The sequence below is a fragment of the Euprymna scolopes genome, chromosome 16 (assembly GCF_053919585.1).
Source record: "Euprymna scolopes isolate OS-2025 chromosome 16, ASM5391958v1, whole genome shotgun sequence".
In the NCBI taxonomy this organism is placed as follows: Eukaryota; Metazoa; Mollusca; class Cephalopoda; order Sepiida; family Sepiolidae; genus Euprymna; species Euprymna scolopes.
Genome location: NC_136497.1, coordinates 108,240,983 through 108,253,554, shown reverse-complemented (window position 1 = coordinate 108,253,554; position 12,572 = coordinate 108,240,983). Strand labels below are relative to the sequence as shown.

Sequence of the window (12,572 nt, the reverse complement as noted above, 5' to 3'; positions counted from 1 at the left end):
TGTTGTCCGTTATAGGAGGAAATACGGGGAGTTGATGGCCTTCGTCGCATAACGTAGAATTAACTGCAAAGTTCTTGGCAAATAGTTTCGCCTTGTCTGATGCTGACGAGATGACCTCAGGTCCATTGATGATGGTTGGGATAGAACGCACACTTCTGTTGAGGATCCTGTTTGCTATTTGCCAAAACTGGTGGGAACCAAGCCGCTGATCAGCTACTTTGGATTTAACAGGACTATTAAAAAAAAGTATTTGCCAAAACTAGTTCCCACCAGTTTTGGCAAATACTTTTAGTCCTACCACTCCTACCAGTTGTCACTGGGTACGATTCGGCATTTTTCTACTTCAGTGTGATTACACCCTTCAAAACTACAAGGTTACATACATCGACATAACATATCCCATTTGATTTCTGCATCAAAATTATGAACTTCTTCCCAACAATGTTCCGGCTTTTATGATTGGCTGAAACCGGACATTCTCTTTTTTTTTAATTACATTTTCACCTCAAACAAGGCACATTGCCACTTTGATGTAGGAGGCTACTATCAGGGACATAAGCTACAGGGGTACTATGTAGGGAGTTGGGCAGCAAGATGTTCACATTACACTTGAACTTCTGCATGTCAGTACAGTTGGGGAAGCAGGAACCCGGAAGAGAGTTCCAAGGTCTAGTAGTTCTGGGGAAGAAACTATTGGAGTAGAAAGCTCTCTTACATCTAGGGATCTCTACTGTGTACGGGTGGGATTTAGCTGCTTGTCGGGTTTGTCAGGGGTGTTTACGTAGAGGGGGTACAAGTGCTTGTAGTTTGTCGGAGCATTCACCATTAGAACAGGCAGAGGGATGCAACATTTCGTCGATGGGACAGAGGCTGAAGCTTAGATGATGGTTCAGGACCTATCAGGTTGGCGACTTTTGAACTTTGTCTAGGAGCGAGAGACTAGTAGCAGATGCACCAGCCCAAATATGACAACAATACTCCATACATGGGTGAATGGTGGCCTTATAGAGGTACAGGATACTTTCAGGCATTAATAGCTTTCTAGCACGGTAGAGAGAACCTACCTTCTTCGCAGTGGTCTTGGCAATGCTCTTAATGTAACTGTTCCAACTCCTGTTTCTTGTAAATGTTAAGCTGAGGAGTTTAAAAGAAGTACTTTCAGGTAATGAATCTTTGATCATTGCTATTGGTGGTAGAGAAGGTTTCTTGTAGTTATTGAAGGAAACAAGTTTAGTCTTGGCAGCATTGAATGTGACCTTCCATTTTGTCCTTTTTCCACTACAGATTGGAGGTCATCCTCTAGTGTTTCTGCCATTTCCTTAGATATGTGTTCATTTGTTTTCCTGTCATATCTGTTATAGAGGGTGGTGTCATCAGCATACATATCCATCTCAGAGACAATTTTGTAAGGGAGGTCATATGAATATTAGAAATGATAAAGGTCCAAGGATAGACCCCTGAGGTACTCCCGCATTTATATAATATTGTTTAGATGATGGCCATTGAGGACAAACTGGATTTTTCTCTTAATAAGGATTTAATTATGTTACGTATTCTACCAGTGATACCATATGATCTGATTTTCCTGAGAAGACCTCCATGCCATACCCTTTCAAAAATCTTAAATATATCTAGAGCTACTTCTGCTTTCTCCAGTGAATGGTATATATGTTCAGAGATTACAGTTAGAATATCTGGTGTAGAATGGGCTTGCTTAAATCCATATTGTTGGTTGGTTAGAAGTTTAGCATCTGTAATTCCAGAATGAAACAAATTCCTACATTAACGAACACTTCTAAAATTTGACAAGCATGGCGACGCCCTCCACAGAAGACACTAACATTAAAACGACCAACATTTATCGACATTTACATATTGCTAACCTCATATAATGCCACAGACATTCACAGGTAAAAAAACTTGCATAAATATGCTCAGATTTTCTTACATTCTACACTTCTGTCGCTATCCGCAGGACACTCTAGCAAGCGCTAAAAACAAAAAAAATAAAAACTATTAACCACTCATAAACAGTTAACTAGTGATAGCTTTATTTCATGGAACAAACTTGCAGAAGTAAATAATTCATATACACACACAATCTTCTCTTTATATTCTTGCAACTATTAATAAGCAATTAAAATTTCTTTGTTTACACAAAGAAACGAAAGAGGTAATTCATGGCTTTAATATTCTTAGCAAATTCTCATTTATTATCAGACTAGCGAGGGGTTGAACAGGTGTTTGTAGGTGTGTGTGAAAAAAAACAGGTGCCCGTGAAAAACAAAGCCTTGACGACGCACAGTTGAAAAATAGTAAAGTGTGAAAAAAAAACCTTGACGACGCACAGTTGAAAAATAGTAAAGTGTGAAAAAAAAAACCTTGACGACGCACAGTTGAAAAATAGTAAAGTGTGAAAAAACAAAGCCTTGACGACGCACAGTTGAAAAATAGTAAAGTGTGAAAAAAAAAACCTTGACGACGCACAGTTGAAAAATAGTAAAGTGTGAAAAAAAAAAGCCTTGACGACGCACAGTTGAAAAATAGTAAAGTGTGAAAAAAAAAACCTTGACGACGCACAGTTGAAAAATAGTAAAGTGTGAAAAAACAAAGCCTTGACAACGCACAGTTGAAAAATAGTAAAGTGTGAAAAAAAAAACCTTGACGACGCACAGTTGAAAAATAGTAAAGTGTGAAAAAACAAAGCCTTGACGACGCACAGTTGAAAAATAGTAAAGTGTGAAAAAAAAAACCTTGACGACGCACAGTTGAAAAATAGTAAAGTGTGAAAAAACAAAGCCTTGACGACGCACAGTTGAAAAATAGTAAAGTGTGAAAAAACAAAGCCTTGACGACGCACAGTTGAAAAATAGTAAAGTGTGAAAAAAAAACCTTGACGACGCACAGTTGAAAAATAGTAAAGTGTGAAAAAACAAAGCCTTGACGACGCACAGTTGAAAAATAGTAAAGTGTGAAAAAACAAAGCCTTGACGACGCACAGTTGAAAAATAGTAAAGTGTGAAAAAACAAAGCCTTGACGACGCACAGTTGAAAAATAGTAAAGTGTGAAAAAAAAAACCTTGACGACGCACAGTTGAAAAATAGTAAAGTGTGAAAAAACAAAGCCTTGACGACGCACAGTTGAAAAATAGTAAAGTGTGAAAAAAAAAAGCCTTGACGACGCACAGTTGAAAAATAGTAAAGTGTGAAAAAAAAAACCTTGACGACGCACAGTTGAAAAATAGTAAAGTGTGAAAAAACAAAGCCTTGACGACGCACAGTTGAAAAATAGTAAAGTGTGAAAAAACAAAGCCTTGACGACGCACAGTTGAAAAATAGTAAAGTGTGAAAAAAAAAAGCCTTGACGACGCACAGTTGAAAAATAGTAAAGTGTGAAAAAAAAAATCCTTGACGACGCACAGTTGAAAAATAGTAAAGTGTGAAAAAAAAAACCTTGACGACGCACAGTTGAAAAATAGTAAAGTGTGAAAAAACAAAGCCTTGACGACGCACAGTTGAAAAATAGTAAAGTGTGAAAAAAAAAACCTTGACGACGCACAGTTGAAAAATAGTAAAGTGTGAAAAAACAAAGCCTTGACGACGCACAGTTGAAAAATAGTAAAGTGTGAAAAAAAAAAGCCTTGACGACGCACAGTTGAAAAATAGTAAAGTGTGAAAAAACAAAACCTTGACGACGCACAGTTGAAAAATAGTAAAGTGTGAAAAAACAAAGCCTTGACGACGCACAGTTGAAAAATAGTAAAGTGTGAAAAAAAAAACCTTGACGACGCACAGTTGAAAAATAGTAAAGTGTGAAAAAACAAAGCCTTGACGACGCACAGTTGAAAAATAGTAAAGTGTGAAAAAAAAACCTTGACGACGCACAGTTGAAAAATAGTAAAGTGTGAAAAAACAAAGCCTTGACGACGCACAGTTGAAAAATAGTAAAGTGTGAAAAAAAAAACCTTGACGACGCACAGTTGAAAAATAGTAAAGTGTGAAAAAACAAAGCCTTGACGACGCACAGTTGAAAAATAGTAAAGTGTGAAAAAAAAACGGGCGCGTTTTTGATTGACGTGATAACGATAGGTATTCAGCAGTTAGCATTTTGTGCGGGACAGTTTTTAATGAGGTCAATAAATCGGTTTGTTTGTTTTTAAAAACCCGCTCCCCCCCGTCTGATATGACGAAGTCGACATTGACCAAACGTTACTTAGCTCTCTAGAGACCACTGGCCTGTGATTAGAATTGAGTTTCGCTTTTTTTTATACCGAAAAGCGAATGTAACGCGTGCCGATGCGGGAAATGTGGAATAATTAACGTTTGAAAGTTAATAAAATTAGATAGACAGGCAAGCTCCGTGGTTAAGTGTGAATATTACAATTTATAGATGATATAAAAAGTTTTAAGAAATTGTGAAGCGAGCGAGTGCTTCTCTGGAAGAAGCCTTTTGTGGACATCGAGGAAAAGCGTACATACATACATACATACATACATACATTTTCGCTTTTATATTTATAGATTACCATAGCCAAATCACCACTAAAAAATAATCGTCCACATCCATAAAACTTAAACCTTGAATCGGAAATTCAAAAACAAAATGAAATGAATTATATTTTCGATACGACAATTTGCTAAGAATTTTAAAGCCAAGACTTTCTATTCGACAGTTTAAAGGCTTCTGAGGATTCATGCAAATAAATATTAACAAACAATTAAAATTGCTTTGTTTACAAAAACTAAACAAAATAGATAAAGTCTTTAAACTGTCGAATAACAATTCACTGCTTTAAAATTCTTAGCAAATTAATTAAAAGATTGAAAGTTTTGTGGAGCTTTTCATTCCTTGGTCTTCAGGCCACAGTCACATAATTCTTGTTCATTATTTATTTGACCAATAGTGTCATGATATTTATTTCTTACATTTTGAGTGAATTTTATTCGAGTATGCATGGAAAAAAAATAAAAGAATTAATAATTTCATGTCATTTTACTAAGAAAGATTCGTTCTTACTAAAATAATATCAGGGGAAATACATCTCTGGTAATGATAAAAATAAAGTTTGTTTCATTTTGTTTCCAATTCAATATTGAAGTTTGATGGACGCAGACAATTTTTTGTGCAGTAATTTGTTCAGGGTATTTCGATATCGACATTTACCAGTACTGTCCCTCTGTACATCCTCTCAAATAAAAACCTGCCATGAAACAAATACATGGATACTTGTACTCTTCTGCCCTTGAGCTGAAATAACATTATTTTTAAAGCCATTCTTAATAGAGGGAAGGGTGTTTGGTAACTATTCTATGCTTCCACCTAACAATTTACGATAGTAAATCTTGCCATCTCACTATTTAAAAATAGTGAGATGGCAAAGATGCACACTCAACCAAAACATGTTCACCTTTAAAATAAAATATGCATCACGGGTGCAAAATAAGAAAACTATCTTGCTTGAAATTTATGATTTAAAATTATTTCCAAACTAGAATAATAATAATAAATAGTTATAAAATAATAATTTATAATTATATTTCCCAGCTATACTATATCCTCAGTTGTTTTCTTTCCTTTTTTTTTTTTTCTTGCCATGTTGTAAAGTTGGAGAAAGAAAAGTCTGTAAAGATCCGTGCGTTGTCGTCTCAGTGGTTGTATTTTGAAATGTTGGAACGTCTATTTGTAAATATTTGTTTATTTTCCTAATATTGCGTTGTGATTTGACTTTTAAGCGCACTTGATGCATATTTTATTCAAATTAAATCAACACTTCTATAATGGAGCTCACACATGTTCACCTTTGCTGATTTTTGTTTTTTGCTTTTGCCATTTACTGGTAAGGTTGACGATTACATTTCTTTACACGTGCGCACGTTAACATTTTTTAGGGGGAGAGGGAAATTAAAAAATTGCATCAACCTCCACAGTTTTTGTTACAATTACGACTTTTGCCATTTACTAGTATGGTAGACGGTTAGATTTCTTTTAAACGCGCTAACATTTTGAGGGGAGGGTAAATTTTTACATTACATCCACCTCCACATTTTTCGTTGCAATAACCACTTGTATAAGTTTTCATCTATACTGATTACGAAAATCTCATTCAAATTTTGCGCGGACAAGTGCTTCTAGAGATATAAACACATGTATTCTGTACTGTAATTCAATGACTACCAAATTTGTACTCAAATGCGTAATACAAAAATTCACTCTTCTATCGACACTGTCATCAACCATATCAATTGCGAGTGGATATACAGTAGGCACCGCCAAAACTGGGGGGGCAGGTCAGTACTTTTTGACGGACCGTCTTTTTAAAAATCTACCAAAAATCAGGTAATTATCCGATCAATACGAAATTTTCAGCGATTATTAGAAGAATGAACTTTATAACAGTGTACTTATTTTTCATAAACGATATTTATATATATATATTTTTTTGCTTACAAAACCCCCCCTTGTTTTGAAGTGGGAACAAATATGCTTAAAATAATCATCTGAAACTGAAATCAACATATTGTGTTGTTGTAAGGGACAGAATTATAGATTCAAAAAAAAAAAAAAAAAAAAATTGTTTGCATACCTTATTTTGACGTCTGAATATCAGAACTTCGATTGTGTTTAATTATCCCGCTTTTGAGTTTTGAAGTGTGAAATTCGGTGAATATGTTAAGTAAAATAATTAATTTAAGTTAAGCAAAACAAAAAAAAATTTTTTTAATATTTATACGAAAAAAGCCATTTTAAAATTTTTGATAAATAAATTAACAATTTTTTTTTTAGCGAGCCGAATAATGCATGACCATTATTAAACAGGGCATGTTTTGAATAATCGATACCAAAAAAAAAAATTTGATAAATATTGTGCCCTTTGTGTTAAAAATAGCATCATTTTTTTCGATCCCATTTGAAAACGTTTGCCGCCTTTCGACTACGGTGGACCAAACGCGCTGAAATAATTTTTTTTTATTCTGCTTTAAATTGCCCCCCCCCCATTTTGGGGAGCCTGGCCCCCACACACATACACATTAAAAACCAAACGCATACAAATGGTCACCCATCTGGTACTGGCCAGCCTCAGCTTAATAATACATTGAAATTTTCGTCACTGAAAAATAAGTTTTTTTTGGCCTGTTTGGTCTTCCATAGTTTGCTTTTTATCAAACGAAAACGTAAACAGAGTCGATCTGAACTCTACGTCAACGCGAAATATCTGGTTACCTATATGAATAAGTGGAATTATTTGAAATTCAGGTACTTATATTATAATATTTTTGCATATTCTCTTAGAAAATCATCCTAAGTCTTAGTTAGACAATAAATAAATTAATTATTTCAAAAACCCTTTTTTTTTAAATATTTAAGTACGTTTTTTGTGCAAGACAAAAAATGTCAATTGTTAACTTTTTGGGAAAATTTAACATTTAAAATTGAATTAAAAATAGTAGAAAAGGTTTTACATTATTCTGTTTTCTATATGATAAAATTCAGGGTTTTATCTTTCTGGAAAAAAAAAAGTTACTCAGAAATAATGGATTTTAATAAATGTAATTTCGTTTTAAAAAACAACAACAACTTGATTTTGCGGCCATTTTTGGCGGTGCCTAATATATGTCTATAGTGAAAATCATAGGCAGTATGTCTATGATTTTCACAGTTAAATTTGGGGTATTTATTTATCTACCACCCCTAACTAAAAAGGGGTGCTCTGCTTTAATATACATTCTTTACATGGGGATGTTGGGGGTGTCTATTCCAAAGGGAGGTTGGCGGTGTCTATTCCGAAAGCCATTCTTAACATGGGGAGTTTCTATCAATCTAAACAGTTCATATACAGTGAGAATCTCTAAATTCTAAAAAAATCTGTTTATATTTTCTATTCTATAAAAATTGTCCATTAGAATAATGGACAATTTTTCCCCCTAATTTTATTATTGCATACGTATTTACCCATTCCCTTATTTGCTTTTTTCAGATTCAAACAGTACCTGCAGGTTATCAACAACCATAGTTCACTTTTTTGTCAGGGGGGGGGGGGCTTCCATCAGGCAACGCCAGTTAATGGGTCCTGCTAGTTTATCATATAACTACCACAACTTATCCTAGTCAAAATAATTGAGAAAAATGTTATATTTGAAAAATCTGTAAACTCTTTATATCACAATTATAAGCTTTGAAACATTTATTTACATCTGATACTCATTGAGATTATCTTAATTATGATGGTTCTTGCTTTCTTTTTTATGATACTTTGCGCTTCCTTTGTTATTATGCACTATAGACATAGACTGTATATTATTATTGCTTACATAATACTTGTTTTGCTTTTTATGGAATGTCTTTGTTGCAGATAAGTAAAGAATCTTCTTTGCTGTTTCATTAAAATTTTCTTTTTCTCTAGCACAAAATGGATGCAGATGGTGATGGTATGGATAGCGACAATGCATCTCTGGCTACACCTGTTCATCAACACTACTCTGTGTCACATTGGTCATGCTGCACTCCAGAGAAGACTCCTAGCAGTAGTAATAGCAGCCCTGATACAGAATTTAGTAGCTCTCCAATACTTCGACAAAGAACAAAGGATGTGTTAACAAATGGTGCTCTCTAACAAAACCCATCCTTTAATCATCCTCTCCATACTTTCAGCATTTCAATAACTTTACCCAAACATTACCTCCCAATTCTTTGTGGCAGGTCAGCCATTTCTTCACACTGTGAATTATTAATTATGATTAGCAGCAACAGTAAAGAAAAATCGATTATTTTACAAAGACTTTTACGAATGTATCAGTTACTATTCTGCTACAACACAAATCTATATTTAGTCTCAATCAATATTTATTATAGATTTAAAAAAAAAAACATTATATATATGCACACTAACAACATTCACATATATTCCTTATCTTCTGTTCATCTACTGAGGCTTCTAACCAATTAATTGATATTAGTGTAACAATTATTATAAACCAATTATTTTTTATTTTGTTCCATATTTTATTTATATAAAATTCAAACAAAACCTCTTAATTAAAATGCAAAAATACCTTTTCTAAATGCATCTTAGGAGATTGTAATCACTGCTCATCACTGATTCCAGATACTTTCGAATCATATAGCTACACTAATCTGAGACTGGCAGATTCATCTCCTTGAAAGCAAAGTGCTATACATTCGCATGAAACCTTTTTAAGTGTAAAATCTGAACCTCTTGTATTGACTTGAGTTCTCCAACCTTAACCAATCAGATTACTCCACTTAAAACAGCCATTTATGACCAGACGAGTGTCTTCCACGCATAAGGATTCATGTTTTAAGGAATTTTTATGTCTTTTTCCATGGTTCTACTTTTTCTTTGCAGCCAAATCTATAATACATTTATACAATTTTAATTTAATTAATAGTTATGATTTTTAATGCATATTATAAGTATTAATAAAAATATTCAAGCTTAACTGTCCACATTAAGTTTAACCTAAGAATATTTTTACAAAAGCAAATGACTATTTAAATTGCTTGTTTTTTTTTTTTAACTTGCATATAGATTGATTTGTAAAATATATTTGCATTTTTATATACTGTATAACATTCTGAAGTTTGGAAAATATTTTATCCTTGTATCATTACTATTTCTCACTTATGAATATGATTGGCATGAATAGAAATCAAACAAATTATAAAAATGTATTTTAGGTTTCTTTTTCAAGTCATGATGTTTTACAGCTTTAAATTACAAGTCAATTCATACATTATCAGTAAAATAATTTGTCCATTTTTCTTTTTACTTTAATATGTTGCAATCACAAATTTCCATTTTGTTGAAGATAATTATATATTTCTTTTTTCTTTTTTTTTAATTTGCTTCTTTTTCAAACTTAATTTTTTTCTGTAGGACATCCATAGTTTTTAATTATGATTTACAAACCATGAATGTCTATGCATCTATTTGACAAAAGTTTCTTTTTTCTTCTGCTTATTCTCTCTATTTTCCACTAAGCATTTTTGGACCATAACTTTCTCCCTCCATTCTAATTATTGCTGTGATATAATAGCATTTGCATAATACTCAACACCTTGCTATTTCTCTGTAGAAATTCTTTTTTGTTTCATAATCAGTTACAAAATTATTTCTACTTTCTCATTTATCTCTGGAAATTAGTAAGTTTCCAGGGGTAATGCTTTTTTAATTTAAACGATTTCAAAATATTATTTCTGGTATTATTATGTTATCTGACATATTTTAGGATTTTATCTCTGGAAATTATTAAGGAAATCAGTACACATTTCAGTTCAGTTTTGCCAAATTATTTAGAAGTAATAAAATTTTTTCAAAGAAATTCACACAAAAAAATCTTAACACTTAAATTTTATTTTTATTTTATGTCCTATAATTATTAATTTCTCTAGAAATGTTTTCTAATTCACTTTTTTCTTTCCAAATTTTAGTGTATATTTCATGCATGTTTATTTATAGAATTATCTAAAATTTCGATTATTTAATTTTATTTGCATAAGATCTTATTAATATCATGCAAATAAAATTACATTTTCTTAATCAAAATATATTTTTTCATATTTTGTTTTAGTTTGCAATAGTAATTTTTAATTTATTTTCTAATTTGTCATATTTTAATCTATACGGTTTTGTTTACCTTAAAATTTAAAATTTCCTCCCCATGAATATAAAATAAAGAAAAAGTAGTTTTTTTGCTTTTGAGCTTTTATTTACTGAAAATTACAAAAGTCAGATTTTATTCATTTTGTTAATTAAAATAATTTTCTTTTTTTTTTAAATGGTGATGATTCTGTTTGTCAAAGGAATAATCAAAATAATGGAAATATATCACATAAAAAAATCTAGTGTGGTGAAAAGCACAACTTTTAAACTTAAGTTTATTTTGGTTTAATTGCTGCTACACTGTTAAAAATCTTTTTACTCTTTTATTATGAGTTTGCTTTTTATTATAAGAGGACTATCTGTGTTTAGATTTTTTGTGTATGCGCACAACACAGCTCATGAAATTAATGATTTTTGTCTTTTATTTAACTTTTTGTTTACAACATCTATGAAATGATTGATTTGGTTGCTATTTCTGTCTCACTAAAACTGTTTTTACAGTTTCATTTATATCATTTTTTTTATTCTTTCGGTTTCCATTTAAAAAAAAAATTATTTATATTTGGGGGTGGGGGGGGGGCAATCTTAGTAAATTACAAAACTAACTTAGCTGTTCATTAGAGAGAGTTTGGATTTTGAATGAAATGTGTATTGATTCTTTAAAAACAGAAATTTTATTAGACAGAAAAATAATGATTGCGTTTAAACCTTTCTTGATAGAATCCTTCTCTATCTATTTCTCTCTCAACTATTTTTGAACTTTAATTTCTTAGGATTTACATGGTTTTGCCTTTATAATCTATGTTACTTGCAAAATATCAGGCAAGTTAAAAGGTAAATATTTTTTAATTTATGAGTATGTAACTTTGTATTGAAAATGGTCATTTGTAACATTTGCCTGGTGTTTGTTATATTGGGGGGGGCAGTTATTTAGTTGACATCTTTCATAGTGAGCATTAAACTTTTCAAATAAGTGTTCCTTTGAAGATTATTTTTGTGAGGACTTATTAATTTAATTTACATATATATTTTATATTTAAATAATTTGAATGTTTCTGTGTACAAGTGATTTGTTGCTAGAATTTAATGTTTTATATTTCCCATAATAATTTTTTGTTTGATTATAATTTTGGTTGTTTTTGTTACTTTTCCTAAATTGCATTTTGTAAACTAACACATCCCAAATCCATAAAAGATTATTTACAAAATTTTATGAATAGATCGCTTCTTTAAAATAGAATAGTACACCTGAAAATAACATTTTAAGTTATTCTTATGCAATTTTTTAGATTTTTAATCTCTGCGAATCTTAAATCACCAAATCATAGACATGTTTCAAATTTCCCATTTCTTTTTCATGCTTAACCTTAAGATGGAAAAAAAACTCGATAAGTAATAAAAAGAAATTCTAATCTCAGAATATTTCTTGCATTTGTGTATGTCAATAGCATTTATTAGCACCCACCAATCATTTCTACAACAACAAAATGTTGCATTTTATCAGCATAGAATTTAGAAAACAATACCCAGTGTTTTTTAAATTGATGACACCACTATATGTTACAAATTGTTTTTTTTATTCTTTATCCTTGTCTAAATTTATTTAGCAAGGCACAGTGTCAATAAATAATTACTTTGTTTCTCTGCTGGGCTAATTGTCCAGATTTTATGAAACAATATTTTAAAAATTTATTCATAAAATAAAAAATATATATATAAACGGGGAATAAATAAATATTGTACTTTAAGTATTCTATCAAATCTAAATACTGTTTTAGGCTTGTGATTTAATTAAAAACTGGTTAAATTAATATTAAATAATCTAAGTAAACAGATTATTTTTCACTAACATACAAGGTTTATGGTTTTATTTTTCTGTTAAAACTTGTAGATTTTGTTTGAAATTTAAGTTGTAGGTACATTCAGTGCTTTTAATTTTTTTATACTATT

At 31.4% G+C, this 12,572-nt stretch overlaps 1 protein-coding gene across 2 annotated transcripts in view; it reads left to right on the top strand.

Annotated features, from left to right (window-relative positions):
• Positions 1–12,572, top strand: part of LOC145296043 (phosphatidylserine synthase 1-like) — a 357,209-nt gene that overhangs the window by 344,124 nt on the left and 513 nt on the right. For both annotated transcript variants that reach the window (XM_080142088.1, XM_080142087.1), the window contains one exon: positions 8,403–12,572. This exon is cut by the window's right edge and continues 513 nt beyond it. In XM_080142088.1, the coding sequence (XP_079998214.1) occupies positions 8,403–8,612 (210 nt within the window). In that variant the 3' untranslated portion in view covers positions 8,613–12,572. The remainder of the gene's footprint in view (positions 1–8,402) is intronic.